This window comes from Ailuropoda melanoleuca, chromosome 3 (genome assembly GCF_002007445.2).
Source record: "Ailuropoda melanoleuca isolate Jingjing chromosome 3, ASM200744v2, whole genome shotgun sequence".
NCBI classification, from domain to species: domain Eukaryota; kingdom Metazoa; phylum Chordata; class Mammalia; order Carnivora; family Ursidae; genus Ailuropoda; species Ailuropoda melanoleuca.
Window position 1 is genome coordinate 83,083,448 of NC_048220.1, and position 22,078 is coordinate 83,105,525.

Sequence of the window (22,078 nt, forward strand, 5' to 3'; positions counted from 1 at the left end):
AGGCGCCCCAGATCTTTAAAATGTTTTAAAGAAAATATCGATATTTAAATAATTGTATTGAAATAGCATGAGCAAGTAAAACAGAGCTCTATTCTGTTGTGGGCCAGCAGTTTTTGACCTCTGGTCCACAGGTAGCTTTTCTGAACCATTCATGGCCGCTTCCAGCTGCGGCGGGCATGCGCTAAGATAGTTTAGATCCGGGTGGGGCCCAACCGTCACTGGGGCTCGGGACAGGATCCCGGTCTGTTCCTCCCTCTTAAACTCTACTGGGCCACAGGGGCTGGGAGTAGCGGACGCCCTCGACTGGGAATTCTACGTAGCCACCGGCGTGACGCTAGGAGAGGGGTGGGGCCAGCGACCGCTAAACACAGGCTTGTGCCAGAGCCGCCCAGTGCGAACGTGGAAGCGAGGAAGTTAGAATTCAGGCCTCCTCTTTCCATTCTGAGTTCTTTCCCCCCAGGGCTGGGAAACGTTACTCCAGAGACGCGATCACCGGCCAGTGGCCGAGGTCGTTACAGCCTTCGTTTGTCCAGCCCGCGCGAAAGGCCCCCAAAACTACAAGTTCCAGCATGCCTCGCTTCGCACACGCCCCTCGTGCTGCCCCGACTCAAGATATCCCTCTGTTCCTCATTGGCTCACAAGCCCAACGTGCTGTTCCATGATTGGTTGCGGCTCTTGTCGCTCCTAGAAACCCATTGTTGAGGCTGGCCGAAAGGTTCCTCGGAGCAGCCAAGGAGATGGAACAGCACTTGATCAGGTTGGGGGGCTGCTCAGTGAATAAAGCCGCCTTCCCTTCGGCTGCGAGGCTTTGCTTTTTTAACTTCCCGGTGACAATAGGGTGGGTTTCCGGCCGGAGGACATTAGATGGGACAGCCGGAAGGCGGAAGTCCTAGGACGGAAGTGCCCGAGAGGAACGGAGAATGGCGGCGGAAGGCTGGATTTGGCGCTGGGGCTGGGGCCGGCGGTGCCCGGGGCGGCCTGGGCTTCCCGGCCCCGGCCCTGGCCCCACTGCACTTTTACTTCTTTTCCTGTTTCTGGGGCCGGTTGTAGCGGATATAACTGACGGCAACAGTGAACACCTCAAGCGGGAGCATTCGCTTATCAAGCCCTACCAAGGTGAGGCCTGGGGCGGGAGTGCAGGGTGAGGGCGAAGCTGGACAGGGTTGGGTAAGGGGGTTTCCTTTCTCCGGAGCAAAGCAGCTCTGTGGGTTTCCTGCCTCTGGCAAGGCCCGTCCTGGCATGGCCTCTTACGCACCTGTCTACGCCGGTCTCTGCCCACAGGAGTCGGTTCCAGCTCCATGCCGCTCTGGGACTTCCAAGGCAGCACTATTCTCACGAGCCAGTACGTGCGTTTGACCCCTGATGAGCGCAGCAAAGAGGGCTCTATCTGGAACCACCAGGTGAGTGGCTCCCGGGACGCTAGGTATATCCTTAAGTAAGCCAGTACTCCCAGTCTCCGCAGCACCCCAGACCTGATCTCGGTTGGAAGGCTTGCAGCCCGCCCCCCACCAGGTTTCCTCATCTTGGTAACACTCACCAGCGACTATTGAAGTTACTATGAATGACTACTGAAGTTACTTTGTGTCGGGAGCTGTGCCTGACACTTTACCCCTTTCTCATTTAGTTTCTTCGAAAGCCACGTGAAGTAAGTGATGTTATCTCCATTTTACTGACAAAGCTAAGACTCAGTTGAAAGTGCCTTATTCGGGGGTGGGGGAATGGGATAGACCGGTGATGGGTAGTAAGGAGGGCACGTAAAGCATGGTGCACTGGGTGTTATACGCAACTAATGAATCATCGAACTTTATTTACATCAGAAACCAGGGATGTACTGTATGGTGACTAACATAATATAATTAAAAAAACATTAAAAAAAAAAAAGAAAGTGCCTTACTCGAAGTCACATAGCTAGTAGGCAGTGGAGCTCTCAGGCTGTCTGAATTCAACTCTCTCAATAGTGGGATAAATGGAACAGATGGAATCTTTATTGGGTATTTTGTATGTGTTAGGCATTGACCTTAAAATGCCTTATTGCATTTAATTCTCAAACAGGTTCTTTGAAGTAGTTGGCCGTCATGGTTTCATGCAGCGCTAACACAGGCAGTGAATGGTATAATTAGTATTTAAATTCTGATCTGTCTGCTATCTAAGCCCAGCAATTCACTTGCTACACATGACCCCCTGCCTCCCTCTGGACAATGGAGGAATCCCTTAGAAATACTTGCAGACTTAGTCCACTTCTCCAGTGTTTTACTGAGGGTCTTGTCATCAGTGATGTAGAGGAGCTGGACTTGTGAGCAGTTTTAATTTTTGTGACCTTTGCTGCAGAGGTTAGGGAACCTCAAGTGTCCCTGGCATGTCATACATGACCAATGGCCAAGATAAGTTGCTACACAGACTCCACGCTGGGAAGTCTAGGTCAGGAAAGGGCGAAAGGGGACTAATTTGGGGCTGGGTCACAGCTTGGGGCAGAGGCTTCTCCTACCGCAGCCTCCCTGGTTCCAGTTCTTCCCGTAGGCCTAAGCTGTTGGCCATTGTCCTGGTTTTTTTCCATCACCCTGTTCTTTGGTCCATTCTGGATGGCTTTGCCATTTAGTTCTGGGAGCCCATGCTGTCCTTGTGTTGCCTCAACTGCCTGTCGCTTCTGCTCCTCCTCTCCTTTCTGCTAGGGGCATCTGGGTTTCTTTCTTCAGCTTTCACCGTGATCCTCAGAGCCTGGGGTCTCCTTTGAAGGGGATAAACAAACATTATGTCTACACAGTCTGGCTCCTGGTGCGTGGCATCTCCATTTATACTGGTAATTTTGTTCCAGCCTCTCTGGCTGCCTTCTTGCCTCAGGACCTTTGCACTTGTTGTTCCCTCTGTCTGGGGCACTGCCTCCTGGCTCCTCATGCCTGCTTGCTTCTTTCTCATCTGGTATGTCTCAGCTTGAGTGCCACCCACTCAGTATTTCATTAACTATGTTATCTCCCCCGTGTCACATCCTGTCACATTATTCTGTCTTAGGGCTTTCAGATGATTTTAAAAAATTATGTAGTGTTACATTTTTTATGGAAGTGAGTTCAATATGTCATTAATCTTTTATTTTTTAAGCAAGGTACAAATGGTGCTGGAACTTTTAGAAATTGGTTCAGCTACAAGTAACAATTATGGTTGTAGATAACTGTTGGCTGGCATTGTCAGTGGCGTGGTGATGTCACAGGGCTGAGAGAATTCTGCACTTACCTTCATCAAATTTTCAGTCTGGAATATAGTTCTCTTCCTTCCCCCACATCTCCATTCACTTCTAGGGACTTTCCTATTTAGCCCTGCAGATAATCTTGAAAGGGTTAGACCGTTTCTTGTAATTCTTGAAAGAAATTGCTTGGAACTCTTAGAATTTTCTGCCTGTTGTTTCCCAAGAACCATCTCTTCCTTTACTGGAGAGGTGCGTTCTGGACTTTTCTTTGTCCCCCTCATTCTGGGAGGGGCATTGAATTAGCAAATACTCCTAAGCACCTGCCGTTGCCCGAGCAGGGAAAACAGCTTCTGCTGTTTTGGGGTGGAGCAGTCCAGACCAAGGAGTGGCCCCAAAGTGACTGGAACTCCCAAGAGTCCAATGGCTGGAGCATAGGACAGAGGGAAGCCCAAGGGGCTGATCGGACCCCATCCTGAGGAGCCTTGTGTGGAGGCTGCAGAGTGGCATTTAAGCTTTTTTGGCTGATGTACTGTCTGAAAGTGTATACCCTCTTACACTTTTTAAAAGTTGATATCCAGAATTGCTTAAGTTTAGATATTTGCAAAGGATGTAGTTTACAGCATATTTTAAATATTGCCATGTAATTTTTAAAAAAGATTTTATGTACCTACTATGTATTGAGAGAGAGAGCATGTGCCCTGGTGGGGGGTGGGGCAGAGGGGGAGGAAGAGAGAATCTTCAGCAGACTCCTGAGCTGACTGAACTCAGGGGGAGGGGGAAGTGAGACCTTGAGATCATGACCTGAGCTGAGAGCCAAAATCAAGAGGCAGATCAAGAGCCGGACGCTCAACTGACTGAGCCACCCAGGTGCCCCTAAGTAGTGCCATTTTAAAATGAAATTGTTCGGTACTCATAAGTGTATTCAGTGGAATCTAAATATTTCAATTTGATACCCACTGTATGTTTTAAACACTATGAATCAGGGGCGCCTGGGTGGCGTAGCGGTTAAGCGTCTGCCTTTGGCTCAGGGTGTGATCCCGGCTTCTGGGATCGAGCCCCACATCAGGTTCCTCCGCTGGGAGCCTGCTTCTTCCTCTCCCACTCCCCCTGCTTGTGTTCCCTCTCTCGCTGGCTCTATCTCTGTCAAATAAATAAATAAAATCTTTAAAAAAAACAAAACACTATGAATCAGCCCAAATTATACATCAGGGTTTTTTTTTATTGAATTTGTATTTTCATTTCATCCCATATAGAATTTTGTTCTATGCAGTATATTTAATGTTTGAAAATCTGATTAGCTTGTCCCATTCCTCTGAAATTAAAATAAATGTAATAATTTAAGCCTTTTAACTTTGTTAGGACCTTGAAACCTACTTTTAATATTTTTGGGGGGGCAATATTATAATTATTAATATACAGTTGGTCGAAATAAATGCATTACACAATTTTTGGATAATTATTGTAAAAGTAAAAATTTACTGAAATGCATCCCAACAAGCTGTTGTTCCCCCATCCCTGTCTGGATGGATATTGTCAGAATAAGACAGGCCTCAGCACCACTTCTGCTTTTTGTTTTTACAGATGTGAATGCTGAGAACCTGTGTTCACTTAAATAGTAGATGAAGATACAGGGAGTTTTGTTACAGCAGAGTTACTTGATATTTTAAACTTCTTTAGGTTTACAAACCCCAGATCATGTAGTGATCTTTCATCAAAATGTTCAATGATCTATCAGCTGACTATTGAATTAGTTCTTCCTTTTACTTGTTGTGAGCAAAGACATGGAAACCACTAACTGTAAAATGCTAAATGATTGATTGCTGGGTGATTCTGATTTAGTTGGCCCCGGGAAGGGCCAGGGCATAAGATTGTTGAGCTCCCCAGCTGGCTCAGCTTTGTAGTGAGGATGGAAAACCATGGCCATGTCATGATCTGCCTCCAGAAGCAACTTCTGAATCCGTTCCAGCTGGTACCTTACCTGCACCTGCTTAAAATCCTTCAGAGGCTTTATATTGTCTCTATCTTGGTATTTTCCTCCACTGATCTGCAGTCTTCAGTCTGCCGTACACAGAGACTTTCTAAGACCTGGATAGTCCTGTAGGAATCAGTTTCCAGGTTTCAACTTCTGTGTGTACCCTTTCCTGAAACTCCTCTATGAACCATACTAGGGGCAGGAGACCAGGCGTTCCTTTCTCATCTCCCTGTTCACAGTTGCCCTTCTGCTTGTAGGCACCCCTTGTACCAGCCTGGGGTCTTATCTCAGTGCGTTGTTCCTAGATGCAGAAAACTCCTGGGCAGCAAAGAGAGCATTTGAAATCTGGTTTTTGGGCTGACTTTTGTAGAGGTGAAATATATTTAACATTTTTTTTTAAACATATAAAGTCTTTTTTAGTTATTACAAAATTTAAGTTATCATTAACATCTAGTTTGATTTTATCATGGTCAAAGAACACAATCTATTATTTCCATCCCTGGAGGTCTCTTGAGTCTTGCAAATGGTCAGGTTTTTGGAAGATTTTCTGTGTGTGTCTGCAAAGAATGTGGATTCTCAGCTAGTTGAGTACATTGTGCCGTTTAGGTCAAATTTGCTGATTGGGTTCATATATCTGTATTCTTCCTGACATTTGTACTTGTTTTTATCAATTACTGAGAGAGGTATGTTAAAATTGCTTTGTGGATTTGTTTTTATTTTTGTAATTCTGTCAGTTTCTGCTTTATAGATTTTGAGGTCAAAATTCCCTGGGTAAATGAAATCTTTTGTTCATTAAATGATTTGTCATTAAAAAGCATAGGTTTCCGTGCTGTATCTTTTTCTATCCTTTTCCTTTCTTATTTCCATTGCTTTATGTTTTAGAGTTGTGTCTTGTAAACAGCATATAATTAGGCTTTTGGGGGATTATTGGATTATTTAAGTGGTAAAATACACATAACAAAATTTGTCATTTTAACCTTTTTTTTCACTTTAAAAACCTTTAGTTTATGAAAACTTTGTCCTTAATAGGATTCTCATCGGCATTTAAATGGTGTTGAAAAACGTAATGGCTGTCTACAAAAATTATTTGATTATTGTATTCATGTATCTGCACACATGCAAAAGAAAGTTCCATAAACACTTTTTATTGTGGTAAATGTACGTAACATAAAATTTACCACCTCAACCGTTTTAAGTGTACAGTACAGGGGCATTAAGTACTTTAAGCTTGTTGTACAACCATCACCACTGTCTATCTCCAGAATTTTCCTATCTTCCCAAACTGAAACTTGATACTCATTAAACAGTGACTCTCCATTCCCAGTTCCCCACAGCCCCTGGTAACCAATATTCTACTTTCTGTCTGAATTTGACTCTTTTAGGGAACTCATTTAATGAAATCATAGGATATTTCTCTGTGTTTGGCTTGCTTCAGTTAGCATAGCTCAAGGTTCATGTTGTAGCAGGTATCAGTACTTCATTCCTTTTTATGGCTGAATAATATTCCTGTGTGTGTTCACCACATTTTGTTAATCCATTTGTTTGTTGATGGACACTCAGATTATTTCTCCCCTTTGGCTGTTATGAGTAATGCTTCTGTGAACATGATTATACACGAACGTTTGAGTCCTTGCTTTTAATTATTTTAGGTACCTAGGAAGTGGAAATGCTGGGTAATATGGTAATTCTATGTTTAACTTTTTTTTTTAGCATTTGTTTGAGAGAGCGCGCGAGAGAGAGAGCACGCGTGCGCACAAGCAGCGGGGGAGAGCGGGAAGCAGACTCCCCACGGAGGAGGGAGCCCTACTTGGGGCTCGATCCCAGACTCTGGGATCATGACCTGAGCTGAAGGCAGACACTTAACTGACAGAACTACCCAGGCATACCTATGTTTTAACTTTTTGAGAACCACCAAACTGTTTTCCATAGCAACTACACCATTTTACATTCCCACCAGCAATGCATTAAGGTTCCAATTTCTACACCTCTTGCCAGCACTTGGTTTTTTAAATTTTTAAATTTTAAATTTTATTTTTTTAAGTTTATTCATTTACGTAATCTCTACACCCATCTGAGGCTCGAACTCACAACCTGAAGATCAGGAGTTGCAGGCTCCACCCGCCGAGCCAGCCAGCTGCCCTGCCAACACTTGTTATTTTCTGGTTTGTTTTTTTTGATGATAGCTATGCATCCTAATGGGTGTGAGGCAGTATTTTGTTGTTTCGATTTGCATTTCTCTAATAACTAATGACATTGAGCATTTTTCATGTGCATATTGGCCATTTGTTTATCTTCTTCCTTAGAAAAATGTCAAGTCCTTTGCTCATTTTGAATTTTTAAAAATTTTCATTTTTTATTGTTGAACTTTAGGAGCTCTCTGTATATTCTGGAGACACTGCTCTCTTATTAGATACATAATTTGGAAAGATTTTTCTCTCATTTTGTGGTTTGTCTTTTTACTCTCAATGTTTTTGATGTTCAAGAATTTTTAATTTTAATGAAAATCACTTAATTTTTTGTTTTTTAGCTGTGCTTTGGTGTCCTATCCAAGAAATCTTGCTAACTCCAATGTGAAGATTTTCCCTGTGTTTTCTTCTAAGAGATTTATAGTTTTAGCACTTGTTTGTCTTTGATCCTTTATTATTTATTTACTTATTTATTTTAAAAGATTTTATTTATTTATTTATTTGACAGAGACACAGCCAGCGAGAGAGGGAACACAAGCGGGGGGGTGGGAGAGGAAGACACAGGCTCCCAGCAGAGGAGCCTGATGTGGGGATCGATCCCAGACCCCTGGGATCACTCACGCCCTGTGCCGAAGGCAGATGCTTAACGACTGAGCCACCCAGGTGCCCCTGATCCTTTATTATTTAAAATAAACTTATTTTGAGATAATTGTAAATTCATATATAGGTATTTTGTTTTGTTTTAAAGATTTTATTTATTTGAGAGAGAGGTAGAGAAAGAGCATGAGCAGGGGACAGAGGCAGTGGGAGAGGGAGAAGCAGATGCCCCACTGAGCAGGGAGTCCAGTGTGGGACTCATCCCAGGACCCTGGGATCATGACCTGAGCTGAAGGCAGATGCTCAACTGACTGAGCCACCCAGGCACCCCAATTCACATACAGTTTTAAAAAATAATACAGAGAGATCTTATGTAGCCTTATCAGCAGGTGGTCATCTACATTTAGGATAATTACTGATTTTTTTTTTTTTAAGATTTATTTATCTAAATAGAGAAAGGGGCAAGGGCAAAGGGACAGGGAGAGAGACTCCTAAACAGACCCTGCGCTAAGTGCGGAGCCTGACTTGGGGCTACATCGCACCACCTTGAGACCACAATCCAATCCGGAACCAAGAGTTGGATTCCCAACTGACCAAGCCACCCAGGTGCCCCGGATTTTGGTGTTTCCTGCCTTCCTATTATTTATTTTCTATTTTTATTGCTCATTCTCTGTTCATTTTTCTCTCTGGTCTTCTTTGGGTTGGTTAAGTTTTATTTCATTTTTAGTCTTCTGCTAGCTTAAAAGTTCTTTGCTTGCTTCCTGATTTTTCAGTGATTACTCTGGAGTTTAAACACATGGCCATATTTTACCAAAGTCTAATGATAATGTGTACCTTCTTCCTGGACAGTGCAAAGATCTTAGACTACTTTAACTTTATTTAGCCCATTATTGTCATTTATTTTAATCCTTTCTGTTTTAAATCACATAAAACATATTTTATACAAATATTTATTTACCCACACATTTTCTGTATTGGTTGCTCTTTGTTCATTCCTGAATCTCTGACTTTACTCTGGATCTGGATAATTTTCGTCCTTTCTGATGAATGAAAGACAGTTTTAATGTTGCTGTTTACCTAAAAATGTCTAAATTTCACCTTCATTCATGCAGGATAACGTTTGCTAAGTAAAGAATCCTATGTTGGTTGTTATTTTCTTTTAACTCCAGATATTTCAGTCTGTTGTCTCTTGCTCCCAGTGTTTCAATTGAGAAGCCCCATATCAGGCTAATTATTCCTTTGAAGATAATCTTGTGGTTTTTTTCCCCCCTCTGGTTGCTTTTAAGACTGTCTTTCTTTTTCTCCCTCCCTTTTTAATGTGCCTAGGTATGGTTTTCTTATTTGTCTCCTTTGGTTTGTAAGATTTAAGGTTTGTGGCATAATGTCTTTGAATCAGTTTCAGTAAGTACATGGACATCTCTTTAAATATTCCTTTGACCTGTTCTCTCACTTCGCATTCTGAAACTCCAGTTATATGTGTCTTAGAGTTTCTCACTCTCTGTCTTTTACTGACAGTTTTGTATCTACCATTCATTCTCTATGCTTCCTCCTGGATATTTTTATCTATCTTGCCTGGCCTTGAGATCACTGGTTCTCTTTTCATCTGTTTCTAGTCTATTGTTTTTTGTTTGTTTTTAAAGATTTTATTTATTCATTTGAGAGAGAGAGAGAGAGCACAAGCAAGGGGAGAGGCAGAGGGAGAAGCAGACTCCCTGCTCAGCTGGGAGCCCGACGTGGGGCTCGATCTCAGGACCTGGAGATCATGACCTGAGCTGAAGGCAGACACTCAACCATCTGAGCCATCCAGGCACCCTGTGTTTTTTGTCTGTTGTTAAACCTGCCCATTACGTTATTAATTTCAGTTACTATATTCTTTTAGTTCTGGAATTTTTTTGTGAGGTGACTTTTTAAAAAAATTTCAGTTATTTTCCAAAGTTCTCAATCTTGTTTTTTATCTCCTTGAATATAGTAAACTAGTTATTTGAAAGTCCAGTATCTGGAGTTCCCATCAGCCTTTTTCTTCTCTCCTTCCCTCCCTTTTGGTTTTTGTTGATAACTTGTCTTTTGTATGCTTGGTTATTTATTGTATGCCAGATATTGTATTTGTAGGGTTGTTTGTTGAAAAATCTCAGGCTTGGGTGAGTCACTTTAATCTCCTTTCAGGGATGGGAGGGCTCTAGCTGAGCTACAACCCCTGGAAGGGCTTTCCTCATTCACTTTTATTTTTGGGTTGCTGCCTTTGTGGTCCCAGCCCAAGGCAAGGATGGTTCACCAGGCCTTCCACTCCCTCAGAAGGCCTTTGCGTCAAGAGTGTTTGTCCATCTATCCTTGAGAGCTGGTCTCATCACCTCTCAGTTGTCCCCTCTAGAATCTGCAGATTTCCCCAGAGCCAGTGAACTGCCAAGAATTGGGAAGGCCAAGATTTCCCACTCCTTGCAGGCTGTTGGTTAGGTATCTGCCAGTTGTGTTCTCAGGGGCTGGAGCTGGGTCTCATCACCTTGGTTTTTGGTTCCCAGAGCCAGAAGAGTAAGTCTGATGAATCAGTGAATGCCCAAGCCAGATCATCCAAGAGGGGATACAAAATTTTCTGTATTTGGGTTTTAAAATTATGTTAATTATACAAAATTCAAATATAGAAAGTAAACATTTCTTGTAGTTCCCCTACCAAAGTCACGTTATCATTAATGTTGGTCCGTGTTCGTGTAATTTTTTCCTTCTATACACGAATTCCTTTTTATAAAAAAGGAACTTTTGCACCTTACTTTTCTTCTCTTAATATCTTTGATATTTTCAAGTGTAAAGGCTTATGGATCTGCCTTGGTCTGTTAAAAAGCTGCAACAACCAGATTGCCCCCACGAAGATGGGAGCATCTACAGTCCCATTGGTTGTTTGAGAGCAGGTGTTTCTTTCCATCCCCCTCAACACTGGTATTAAGGATCTCTTTTAATAGTTGCCAATCTGATAAGTCAAGCACATCTTGTTTTAGTTCACTTTTCTAATGGGCCTTTCTTTAAACACTTACTCACATCCCCACCTGCACACTTCCCCCAAGTGGATTCTTGTCAAAGTATGTGTCAACACCTTAGTTTTCACGAGCAACTTCCTTGTGGGTGAGGCTAGACTGTTCCCCTTATTGCAGTGCCTAGCTCTGCAGCTGGTGTTCCTGAATGCCAGGGAATATCTGCCTTTTCTCACATCACAATAGCCCAGAGACCCCAGAGCATGACCCTCCCAGCTCCCCAGCCCTGGCACTGTCATGACACTGAAGGTGGACTGGGTCTGCAAGAGGCAGGAAGGGTGCTGGCTGAGAGCTTGGGGTTTAGAATCATCCAGACCTGGGTTTGAGTCCCTCAGTTTGGAAGGGTGGTTAGAAAGGAAGACAGTAGGGGTGGGAGACCAGAAAAGAGTTGCTGCACTTTGTGTTAAAGGCCTGAAGGTCATGGGAGGTAGAGAAGACACAGCATAAGTTTCTGAGTCTGACAGATCTGGGTGTGAATCAAGACCATCTACTTAACCTGCTGTGGACAAGTTATTTTGTCTCTGAATGGGTTTTCTTTTTTGTGAAATATGTGGCTAAAATAGGGGTAGTAATCCTTCCACAAGATTTTGGGGCAGGAGTAGTGGGATGGAGAGGAAACGGCTGATGGGTTTGGCTGGTGTTGAGGAAAGTGAATCATAGAGTGAGAACCTGTGACCAGGCCCAAGAGAAGACTAGGGCCAGGATGGGCAGAGTCTGGGCCTCAGGCAGCCTTGGGACACTGAGTGGCCTCCCCTCCCCACCTGGGAGGCCCAGCAGCCCCCTCCCTTCCTGCTGAGAGTGCTGGGGGGTGTGGTGTCTATTGATCAGTGGCATTTGTGACCCTGCTGCCTGGCCCTCTTTCAAGGAGTGCCAATCTCAGTGGAGGAGACGGGTCTGTGCTGGGTCACATCTAGCTGGCAGGATAGCCTGGGGAGCTCTGAGCAGCTGTCTCTGTTTTCTCTGCAGCCTTGCTTCCTCAAGGACTGGGAGATGCATGTCCACTTTAAAGTCCATGGTGCAGGGAAGAAGAATCTCCATGGAGATGGCATTGCCTTGTGGTACACCCGGGACCGCCTTGTGCCAGGTAGGGAGGCACTTGTCTAGGTGGGGGCATTCTGCACCCTCCTGTTAGGGTCCTGCTGCTCCTCTTGGAGGAAACCCGGGACCTCGAGTCTGCTCTGGGAAGTGTCCCTATAGGAAGAGGGTTAGCTGGATCCTGCAGTTCAGTTCTGTACCCCATTATGGTCTGGTGTTGTACACCAGCTAAGAAAGGATTTTAACATTTTACCTTTTTAAATTTTTTTTTATTTTTTAGATTTATTTATTTAGAGTGCACACTAGAGCACGCGAGCGAGCATGCATGAACTGGGGGAGAGGTAGAAGGGGAGAGAGAGGGAAGCAGAGCTGAGTGCGGAGTCTGATGCAGGGCTCAATCCCAGGGACCCTGAGATCATGACCTGAGCCAACTCCAAGAGTTAGATACTTAACCAACTGAGCCACCCAGGCACCCCATCATTCTACCATTTTTATTTTTTATTTTTATTTTTTATTTTTATTTTTTTTAAAGATTTTATTTATTTATTTGACAGAGATAGAGACAGCTAGCGAGAGAGGGAACACAAGCAGGGGGAGTGGGAGAGGAAGACGCAGGCTCATAGTGGAGGAGCCTGATGTGGGGCCCGATCCCATTACGCCGGGATCACGCCCTGAGCCGAAGGCAGACGCTCAACTGCTGTGCCACCCAGGCGCCCCGTCTACCATTTTTAAAAAAGCAAAAACAAGAAGACTGTGTGGCTGAGACCATATGTGTCTGCAAAGTCTAAAATGTTGACAGAAATTTGTTGACCCCTGGGTTAGAGGATGGGGCTTCCTCTGTAGGGGTCCGTTCTGCCCTCTTGTCACCTGACATGTCAGAGCACAAGTCCAAGTGCTGTTCCCTCAACAGTTCTGCTTTCAGACTTTGAGTCCTCTCTGCTGCACCCGACACCTCCCCCTCCCTTAGAGATCCCTTCCCTTTCCTGGGCGAATGACCATAGATTAACCTCTCTTGCCTCTGCCTACACTGGCATTACTTTGTCCTTCAGGTACCCAGGGGACACTCCAATACCTCCCATTATGAGAGCATCTTCTAATTCCAGGGCCTGTGTTTGGAAGCAAAGACAACTTCCACGGCTTAGCCATCTTCTTGGACACGTATCCCAATGATGAGACCACAGAGGTGTGCCTCTACTCTCTCCCTCAGGCAGGACAGGAAGAGCTGGGCAGTTGGCCAGGGGTGGGTGGGGGTTTGGGGAGTGGGGTGGGGACCAGGACTTCTCCCTGGTCTTGGCACAGAAGGGGCCTCCAGGGATTGGGGCCCCTACTGCCTCCCACAGGTGGGGCTGGCCGTGGAGTAACTGGTGTCTTGGTCTCAGCGTGTGTTCCCGTACATCTCGGTAATGGTGAACAATGGCTCCCTGTCCTACGACCACAGCAAAGATGGCCGCTGGACCGAGCTGGCGGGCTGCACGGCTGACTTCCGTAACCGTGATCACGATACCTTCCTGGCCGTGCGCTACTCCCGGGGCCGTTTAACGGTGAGCAGGGGTGCCGGGGCCAGCTCTCTCTGTAGGGGCTCAGGGAGGTGGGCAGGCTTGGGCCTTGTGGGTACTTGACTTGCTGGCTGGCTGCAGGTGATGACTGACCTAGAGGACAAGAATGAGTGGAAGAATTGCATCGACATCACGGGAGTGCGGCTGCCCACGGGCTACTACTTCGGAGCCTCAGCTGGCACTGGAGACCTGTCTGGTGAGTGTTTGAGCTGAGCAAGGCATTAAGTCTCAGTCTTGACCTTCCCTGGTCTGTTGGAAGCTTGCGATGTCATTGATCACTTTCCTTCTTGAGCTTCCTTCGTTTGGATACACATGCACCTGGGTTTCTTCCTCCACTTTGCAGCATCTGGGAATGTTGGCACACCTGGGGCTTATTGCGAGAGCGCTCCCTCAGGCAGCTAGGGGGCTTTGAATCCAGATGCTGCAGAGTCCCAGCTTTCCATCACCAGCTCAGACCTTTCCAGACTTTTGTGACCAACAGCCTGCGCAGCATCTCTACCTGGATACCCTCAGGCATTTCAGCCTTCACAGCCCACAGCTGAAGCCCACATCTTGCCACCAAAACATAAAGGACACCTCTGTTACTCTAGTTGTTCAGCCCAAAAAACCTTGGTGTCATTCTGGTCTCTTTTTTTTCTCTTACATGCCACCTCTCATCCTTTGGGGAGTCCTGCTGACCTTGTTTCTCAGTGCAGTAGACAACTTCTCTCCCCTCTGTTACTACTTGGCAGGTCCAGGCCATCGTCTTCACTCACTTGGACGATTGCATGAGCCTCCTGTGTGGTCCCCTTCTTCCACAACAGCCCCTGACAGTCTCTCCCAGCTCAGCAGCCAGAACAATTCCCTGAAAGCTCCAGTGAGGTCTCGCCACTTCTCCCGTCTTCTGCAGAGTCAAGGCCACTGTCTGTCCTAGTCGTGGTCTGCTATGCCCTGTGTTCCAGTGCCTCCCCCACCCCATCACTTGTGACTCATGGCTCCCCGCTCCCTTACGTCACCCCCAACTGTTTTCCAGACACACGAGTGCCCTCCTGCCGGGCCTTTGTACCTGTGCCTCACCCTCGTCTCCTTCAGGGTCTTACTCAGATGTCACTTCTTCAGTAGGGACTTCCCTGAGTCCCTTGTTTATTTACTTATTATATTTTTATTTACTTTTTTAAAGTAAGCTCTACATCCAACGTGGGGCTTGAACTTACAACCCCAGGATCCAGAGGCGCATGCTTTACCAACCGAGCCAGCCAGGTGCCCCTGCTTCCCTTATTTAAAATTGCACATGCATACACCAGTCTCCTGTGCACGTCTCATCACCTTTCTTGGCTTTATTTTTCTTCATAGCATTTAACTATCTTGGAATCTACCATATAATTTATTTCATTGTGTCCCCTTCACTGAACTGTAAGTTTCATAAAGTCAGGGCTCTTGTTTGGCCCACGGTGTGCTCTGTAAGCATTGGGGTGCTGCCAGCCTGTGCAAGCTTTACTGGGCCACCGGGCCTGGGTGACACTTGATAGTGACCCTTGGCCATGGTACTCAGAAGGCATCAGGGCCCTCGGGCACCAGGCCCAGGACCAGCTCCTGCTGACCAGAAGTGGGAAGCAGTGTATAGAATTAGACAAAGGGCTTATTTATCGTCAGGATAGACATTTCCAGGGCCTATAATCCATCCACTGTCCAGGAGCCTCCCCTTCATGGAAGCGTCTGGGTCTGCTTGGTCCCCAGAGAGTCGTTGCTTTGGGGGTTTAAAGTTTTCAGTGTGGATGTTTTAATTATATACTCCAAAGTGGGGAGAATGGTCCAATAAGTCCCTTAGCCCCTGTTACCCAGCTTCAGGGAATCATTAGTTGCTCGTGGACGACCTGGTAATCAGTTATTAGCTGGCTGTCTGTCTGGTTTCATCTAGTGTCCCACCCAGTCTTTCCCCTCAGATTATCTGGAATTTTCACTTGATCGTCTTTCAGCCTGTGTCAGGAGAAGGTTGTGGGAACAAAGCCAGGTCTGTGACGGTGGCTGCCCTCTGAGGCTGTTTGGAGAGGCCCAGTGAAGAGTGCTGGAGACAACTGTGTACATAGTAGTGCCTGGCCGTTCATCAAAGACTTTTTTGTTGTTGTTGTTTGTTTGTTTGTTTTTAAAGATTTTATTTATTTACTTGACAGAGAGACAGCCAGCTAAAGAGGGAACACAAGCAGGGGGAGTGGGAGAGGAAGAAGCAGGCTCCCAGCGGAGGAGCCCGATATGGGGCTCAATCCCAGAACGCCGGGATCACGCCCTGAGCGGAAGGCCGATGCTTAACGACTGCGCTACCCAGGCGCCCCTCATCAAAGACTTGTGAATGCAGAAGCCTCCGTGGCTGGCATCTCATGGGTAGTCACATGACATAGCAGCCTCTCTTCCCTTTTATACACCTGCCCATGCAGGGTTTGAGAGGTGAAGGGATTTCCCCAGGTTCATAGACCTAGGAAGGGCAGAGCTCAGATGGGAACTGCCGTCTGACTTCAGAGTCAGGACTTGTCCCTGAGCCCTGCTCTTGAGAGGGGCGTGGGCCCTGTGCCCTAAGGCAGGCTCCATGCCCCTTATACTCTAACTCTTGGTCCTGCAGACAATCATGACATCATCTCCATGAAGCTGTTCCAGCTGATGGTAGAACACAGTCCTGATGAAGAGAACATTGACTGGACCAAGATTGAGCCCAGTGTTAATTTCCTCAAGTCACCCAAAGGTACATGCTTGACGCCCATCCTGGCCCGGGCCTGGGCGGCCTGGGGTGGGGCTGGTTTGGCTGAGTGCCTGTGGTCCATTTGCTTTTGTCCGGTTGTGGCTGTGGCTGTGGCTGTGGCCTGGGGTATTGGATCAGCAATCAGTGCTAATGAGTAGATGTGAGAACACCTGGTGTCTGCTTCTGCCCGTGCTTGGTGCTGGGTTAATGGCCAGGAAAGCCAGAGGGGCAGTTTGTTGGTGTAGGTGATGTGCAGGGCATTCTGATTCAACACATGCATGGCCTCGGTGAATGGCCTGGGCACTTGGTCCTGCCACGAGCCAGGGGAACTGATCCTCCAGCTTTCCTCAGCCAGAAAGAAGTAAAGGCAAGATTTGACCTTAAGTTTTTGCAAAGCTCCGAAGGCCCGTACTCTTCCCCTGGCACTAATTAGCCACCAGGCTGTCTTCCCAGAGCAAGGGTTCTGGTTGAAGTGAAACTCCTGTGTGTGTGGACGTGCACCCCAAGAACCCTGAAGTTGTGCCTCTGGGCCCGGGTTGGGGCATGAGGAGCCTCTCAGCCTAGCCCAAGGTTGCCATGTGGAGTGGGAGCCGGAGTGGAACCCTGCATTTTATGTGACATCTCACTGTTTTAAGATTCAGATTACTTACAAACACCTCAGGGGCTAAACAGACCCTGCTGTATGTCACTGTTTTTGCAGCCTTTGAAGGGTTTCTGGCTGCTGAGGGCTTTCAGAGACCTCATCTGCTCTGACCGACCCAGCAACCCCATGAGATTGGCCAGGCAGGGATTAACTGGTTTGCAGACTCATTGATCCTTTCGTTCCTTTAGCAGATAGTTCCAGAGCTTCCACTCTGTGCTGAGCCATGGGCTAGGTGATGTCCTAGGGCTTAGTCTAGTGACTGGGGTAGAGGAGGGAAGAGGCTGGTGTTAAGACCAGGTCAGCAGGCCTGCCCTTGTCAGATTGTGTGGGAAAGGAGGATGTAAGTTGGCTCGTGGCTGGCATTCCAGGCCTGGCTGGGTGGAGGCCCGGAGCAGCCCCCATAGTAAGGAGTGGAGGATTGTGGCTTGGGAGGGAAGCCAACTGGCAGGAACAGGGCCCAGGCTGCACAGGGCAGAAGGATCTGAGTCCAGGACCCAGTCCCTTCAGCATAGACTCACAGAACTTGACAAAGTCAGTTCCTGCTGTCAGCCTTCTATAAAAGGGAGAGCATGAGTTCCCCATCCCAGTATGGTTGGGATTCCAGGAGGTACCTCATGTGTCAGGGCCTCATTCCCGGCAGAGGTGTTGATGGTGTTAGGAGGCAGAGAAGTGGTGTGGCTAGAGCAGAAGGACGGGATGGAGGGCCTGGGAGACCCCCTAGGAGCCATGGAATATATCCAGGTGTGAGTCAGGGCAGCCTTTGGCCAGTGCTGTGTTTCTCCAGAGGGGGACCTTGGACCCCTGCATGGGGCTGGGGCGGGGCTTGTGAACACAGATCTTGGGCCTGCCCTGTGCAGACTCAGGCTCTCCTGGGGAGGCCAGGAATCCAGTTTTCACCAGCTTCTTGTAGCAGAAGGCTCCTGGGGCCTTGATCCCTGGGAAGCTTGGTCCTAGTGGGATTATCCCTCTGTCCATTCCCCTGCCCCTCACTGGTACAGCTGTGAGCAGAACACAGCTTCCCCCTGTAGGGCTGGCTGTGGTCTGTCGCTCTGCTCCATCCTGTTGGACTCCCCTATCTCCTAGGAGCCCTCCTGACCCCTCCACTTGGCCACTTCAGCTTCCCCTCTCTTCTCCCCCAGACAATGTGGATGACCCGACCGGAAACTTCCGCAGCGGGCCCCTGACGGGGTGGCGGGTGTTCCTGCTGCTGCTGTGTGCGCTCCTGGGCATCATCGTGTGCGCCGTGGTGGGGGCCGTGGTGTTTCAGAAGCGGCAGGAGCGGAACAAGCGTTTCTACTGAGAGGCCGGGGCTCTGCTCCGGGGAGGGCCTAGTTTTGGGCCCCAGCACTAATGTGAACTTTTTTTTACTGGGATTGTAAAAGAAAAACAAGACAACCTTATTTCTTAACCGTTTCAAAGAAATAATTAAAAGTATTTTCGTACATTTTGCTTCTTGCCCAGCAGGGACAGGCTGCAGGGCTAGGGAATAAGGTTTGGCACCCCACAGCTGGGGACAGAGGTCCTCACCCGTTGCCAGCATCTCAGGAGCAGGAAGGAATCTGTGCTCTTGAACACTGGAGGCCCCCCAAGCACATTGGGGCGGGCGCCTGAGGACGCGAGCAGTGATTTCATTGTGTGCAGGGTGTGTTGGTGGAAGAGAAGGTTGACTGGGGAACCCGGGCCTTCCTGGTTGCCCTCTGAGCTTCTTCCTGAGGCAGACCCTCGAATGAGTCTAGAGGAGCAATCGGTAGGGCTCAGAATGTGACCGTTTGCTAAATAAAGTGAAATAACCAACCTCAGCTGTGTGACTGTCCTTAAGGGGCTTGGTTTTCTTTTTCTTCAAGTAACTTCCAAGTGGCCAGTGCTTTACGGCTCTCAGCCTCTATCCCTCGGCCCTGCCACACAGCCCCAGGAGGCAAGTGCCATGTTCCTGTTCCCAGCTGGGGAAGCATAGCTCTAGGAGGTCAAGCGAAACTTGCCCAGTGTCACATAGCCAGTGGGGTCATGGGGTTGGGGCCCTGTGCCGCCTCCCATGTGCTCTGAGCCTCTGGGTGAAAGGCTCCAGCCAGGGGAGAATATGGGGTACCACATGGAGGGTGTTACCTAAGCGCAAGTAAGCTCTAGGGAACTCTGGCTAAGGGGGCTTCAGGAAGATCTGGAAGGGATTCGTGGATACAGGGGGACAGGCTGGGGTCAGTATTCCCTTCAGGGTGCCTCAAAGGGAGAAAGATGGCACAGGGAGTAGAAGAAAGCCAGAAGCTGAAGGGAAAGCACCCTTATCTGGCAGCTTTCGTGGGTCTCTCCGTCCTGGCTGTGGCCTGCCTCTGCTGTCCAGGCTGCTCTTGGATGCCCCTGACCCTGCCACAGAACAGTGTGCCCTCATCCATTCCAGAACCATCTTCGGCGTCTTCCCACTCAAAATTAAATAATAATTGAGTCTCCATCTTAAAAGTGAGAGCAACCCCGTCTTCCTCTTGTGACCAGGCTTTTTGTAATTCACATTCTTGATTAGATTCTCATAAAACATGGGTAGAAGTGGATGAAGTAAAGCCTAAGAACTTATTTTTCCTGTTAATCTTTCACTCTACTGAGCTGTTCGTTGATCTGCTGTTCACAGTCTCTTGTCCTTCTCATTGTGTCCTCTGCATATAAAGGACTCGTCTTTCACAGGTTAGATGTCAAGAGATTGTTGATGAGATCACAATGACAGAGAAGTCAGAGCTGCGTTTCCTTCTTATGGGGCTGGGAGCCCATTCATGAAGCTGTAAGAGTAAACATCTTTATTGAAATATTTTACTGAGCACTTTCCCCAAAACTGTTTCTGTACTTGAAAAGTAGCAAACTTTGAGTGCTTACAATATGCCAAGCATGGTTCTGAGCAGGTGACATGGATTAACTCATTTCTGTCCACAACGCTTAACCCTCTCGGACACAGGAAATCCGCTATGTTGGGTGGCTTCTGTCTCACTGACCATCTCCCTCCTTGGGGAGCGCCGTGTCCACACTGACATGAATGGCTGAGGCCTGGGGTCTGGAGCTCCCCACGGCTGCTACAACCATCATCGTCAGCACCACACTTGCCATACTTGGCTTTTAATTTTGGCCCTGTCTTGGCCTTCCCTGAATTCCTGAATTATGAGGCACGTGGGCATCCTGTACTGTGTGGCTCTGGTCCTTGGTTGCACATTGGAGTCACCCGGAGAATGAAAGTCAGTCCTCTGTATTCTCTCGTTCAGGTTAAGAAGTCAGTGGGCTGTGGGCAAGGGCAGTGTTTTTTTTGGCGGGGAGGGCGGCAGAGCAAGGGCCATTTTAAAACAACCACGCTGGGTGGGTGGGATGAGTTTAGAGGCTTGGGAACCAGCAGGTGTTAGACCAGTGATTTGAAGGCCAAGATTGAAGTGGTTGTGATCTGTTCTTGGCTGCCAGTGTCTCCTTTGAAGCCCTTCCCAAGTTCATACCTGGAGGTGGTTCCCTAGAAAGTTCGACGTGTGCTCTCACATCTGCTTTTTCACACACGTGGGATCATGCTGCTGTAACGCACATTTTTGCCACATGCATTTACAAATGGAGCTATTTCATCATACGAAAGGTCAGCGCACACGTATACCCTGTAACTGCTGTGCAACGTGAGAAAGAAAACACTGCTGACACACTTGCACCCTCTCTGTTCCCTGCCCTATATATGTGTCCCCCCTTTGGAGGTGATTGCTTTGGATTCTGATTTTTTTTTTTTTTTGGTGTTTCTTAAAAATGTTACCATGGAGGTATGTATCCGTAAATACATAGTATTATTTTACATTTTAAAAATTACAAATGGTATACAGATGTATTCTTCGGATCTGAAAATTCAGCATTGTTTGTGAATCTTTGCATTACATAGAGCTCAAGATGTGGCCTGAGTGGACTCCAGTTTCTGCCTTTGGCCGTCGCTGGATGTTTAAATGGTTTCCAGGTTTTTGGTCTTAGAATGCTGCTCTCACCGTTCCTGAGCACGTCTCCGTCCAGGCACAAATGTGCAGGAGCTGCCGGGTTGTGAGTTACTGCATTGCAGTTGTATTAGATGTCACGTTGCTCTCCAAAGTGGGTTGTGTCCGTTCTTCTCCCACCCTGGTGACTGAGATTCCCTCTGCCCATTTTTTAACACTCGATATTGTCACTGTGTACGTTTTGAAGTCTAATAGGTGTAGAAGTTTTAACTTGCATTTCTCTACTCCTCAGAGATTTTTGTTACCCTCAGAGATCCATTCCTATTTCCTCCGCGGTGGTTTAATTTTTTTGCCCCTCCCTTTTTGCTCGCGGATAGGTACAAGTTGTCATGTCATCTTTAGGTTGTGCGCTTTGTAGATACCTCTCAGTGTGCTTATCTTTTTGCTTTTCTAATGATGTCATGTGATATACAGTCTACATTTTAATGTCATTCACTAATCTTTTCCAAAGATTTTTTTCCCCAAAAAGTTAAAAAATTTTGCTGTTCAAATTTAGTATGTAATCATGGAATTAACTTTTGTGTAGGGTGTGATGTAGGGATCTGGTTTTCCACCTATGGCTAGCCAGTTGTCCCAGCACATTTCCTGACGTTCATCCTTCCAGAGGAGCCACAGCACCACCGAGTCAGGCACTCCGGAACCACTCCCTTGTCTTCCGTGGCCGGAAGGCTAAATGCTCAGCTCCGTCTCCCAGCTTCCTGGCTAGGGTGGTTCTGGAGAGTTGTGCCTGCTGGGATGCTGGAGGCAGTCTGCTGAAGGGCTTCCCAGTAACAAATGTCAGGTGGCCGCTGGTGTGGCTGTTTGCCCATCCCCCTCCTCCTGCCGGAATGTGGATGACCCCCAAAGGTGCAGAGGCCTCCTGTGACCACCGGGGTGGAAGTGAACACTGGACGTGGGTGGAGCATGGGTCCTTAGGACATCACTGATGTGCTGCCACAGCCCTGGGCTCCTGACTGCTGGGCTTTTATGTAAAAAAATAAATTTGTATTTGCTCAAACTACCATGAGTCATGTTTTCTGTAATTTGAGGCTAAGAACAGCCCTGCCTCTCTCCTCCTTGTATATGTCAAAGTTTCTAACACGTAGGGGTCTTCTCTGGACTGCAGGTAATACTGACGTGCCTACTGTGTGCCGTACTCTGTTTTCAGCACTGGGACACAACAGAGAGTAAAAGGAACTTATGGTTCCTCATGGAA

The 22,078-nt window shown here is 47.2% G+C and overlaps 1 protein-coding gene across 1 annotated transcript; it reads left to right on the top strand.

Annotated features, from left to right (window-relative positions):
* The first annotated feature begins 724 nt into the window (after positions 1-724).
* Positions 725-18,696, top strand: LMAN2 (lectin, mannose binding 2). Its single transcript, XM_011235973.3, has 8 exons — positions 725-1,116; positions 1,282-1,400; positions 11,920-12,037; positions 13,092-13,171; positions 13,368-13,529; positions 13,626-13,740; positions 16,138-16,257; positions 18,037-18,696. Exons 1-8 carry the CDS (start codon positions 921-923, stop codon positions 18,195-18,197), a joined length of 1,071 nt encoding a protein of 356 aa, XP_011234275.2. The 5' UTR covers positions 725-920; the 3' UTR covers positions 18,198-18,696.
* Positions 18,697-22,078: the final 3,382 nt, after the last annotated feature.

Bases quoted from the DNA above. Each gene is read 5' to 3' on its own strand.
- LMAN2 (XM_011235973.3), top strand. From the start codon at position 921: ATGGCGGCGGAAGGCTGGATTTGGCGCTGGGGCTGGGGCCGGCGGTGC. The intron at 13,172-13,367 runs GTGTGCCTCTAC...TCTTGGTCTCAG, and splicing joins CCAATGATGAGACCACAGAG to CGTGTGTTCCCGTACATCTC. The intron at 16,258-18,036 runs GTACATGCTTGA...CTTCTCCCCCAG, and splicing joins TTTCCTCAAGTCACCCAAAG to ACAATGTGGATGACCCGACC.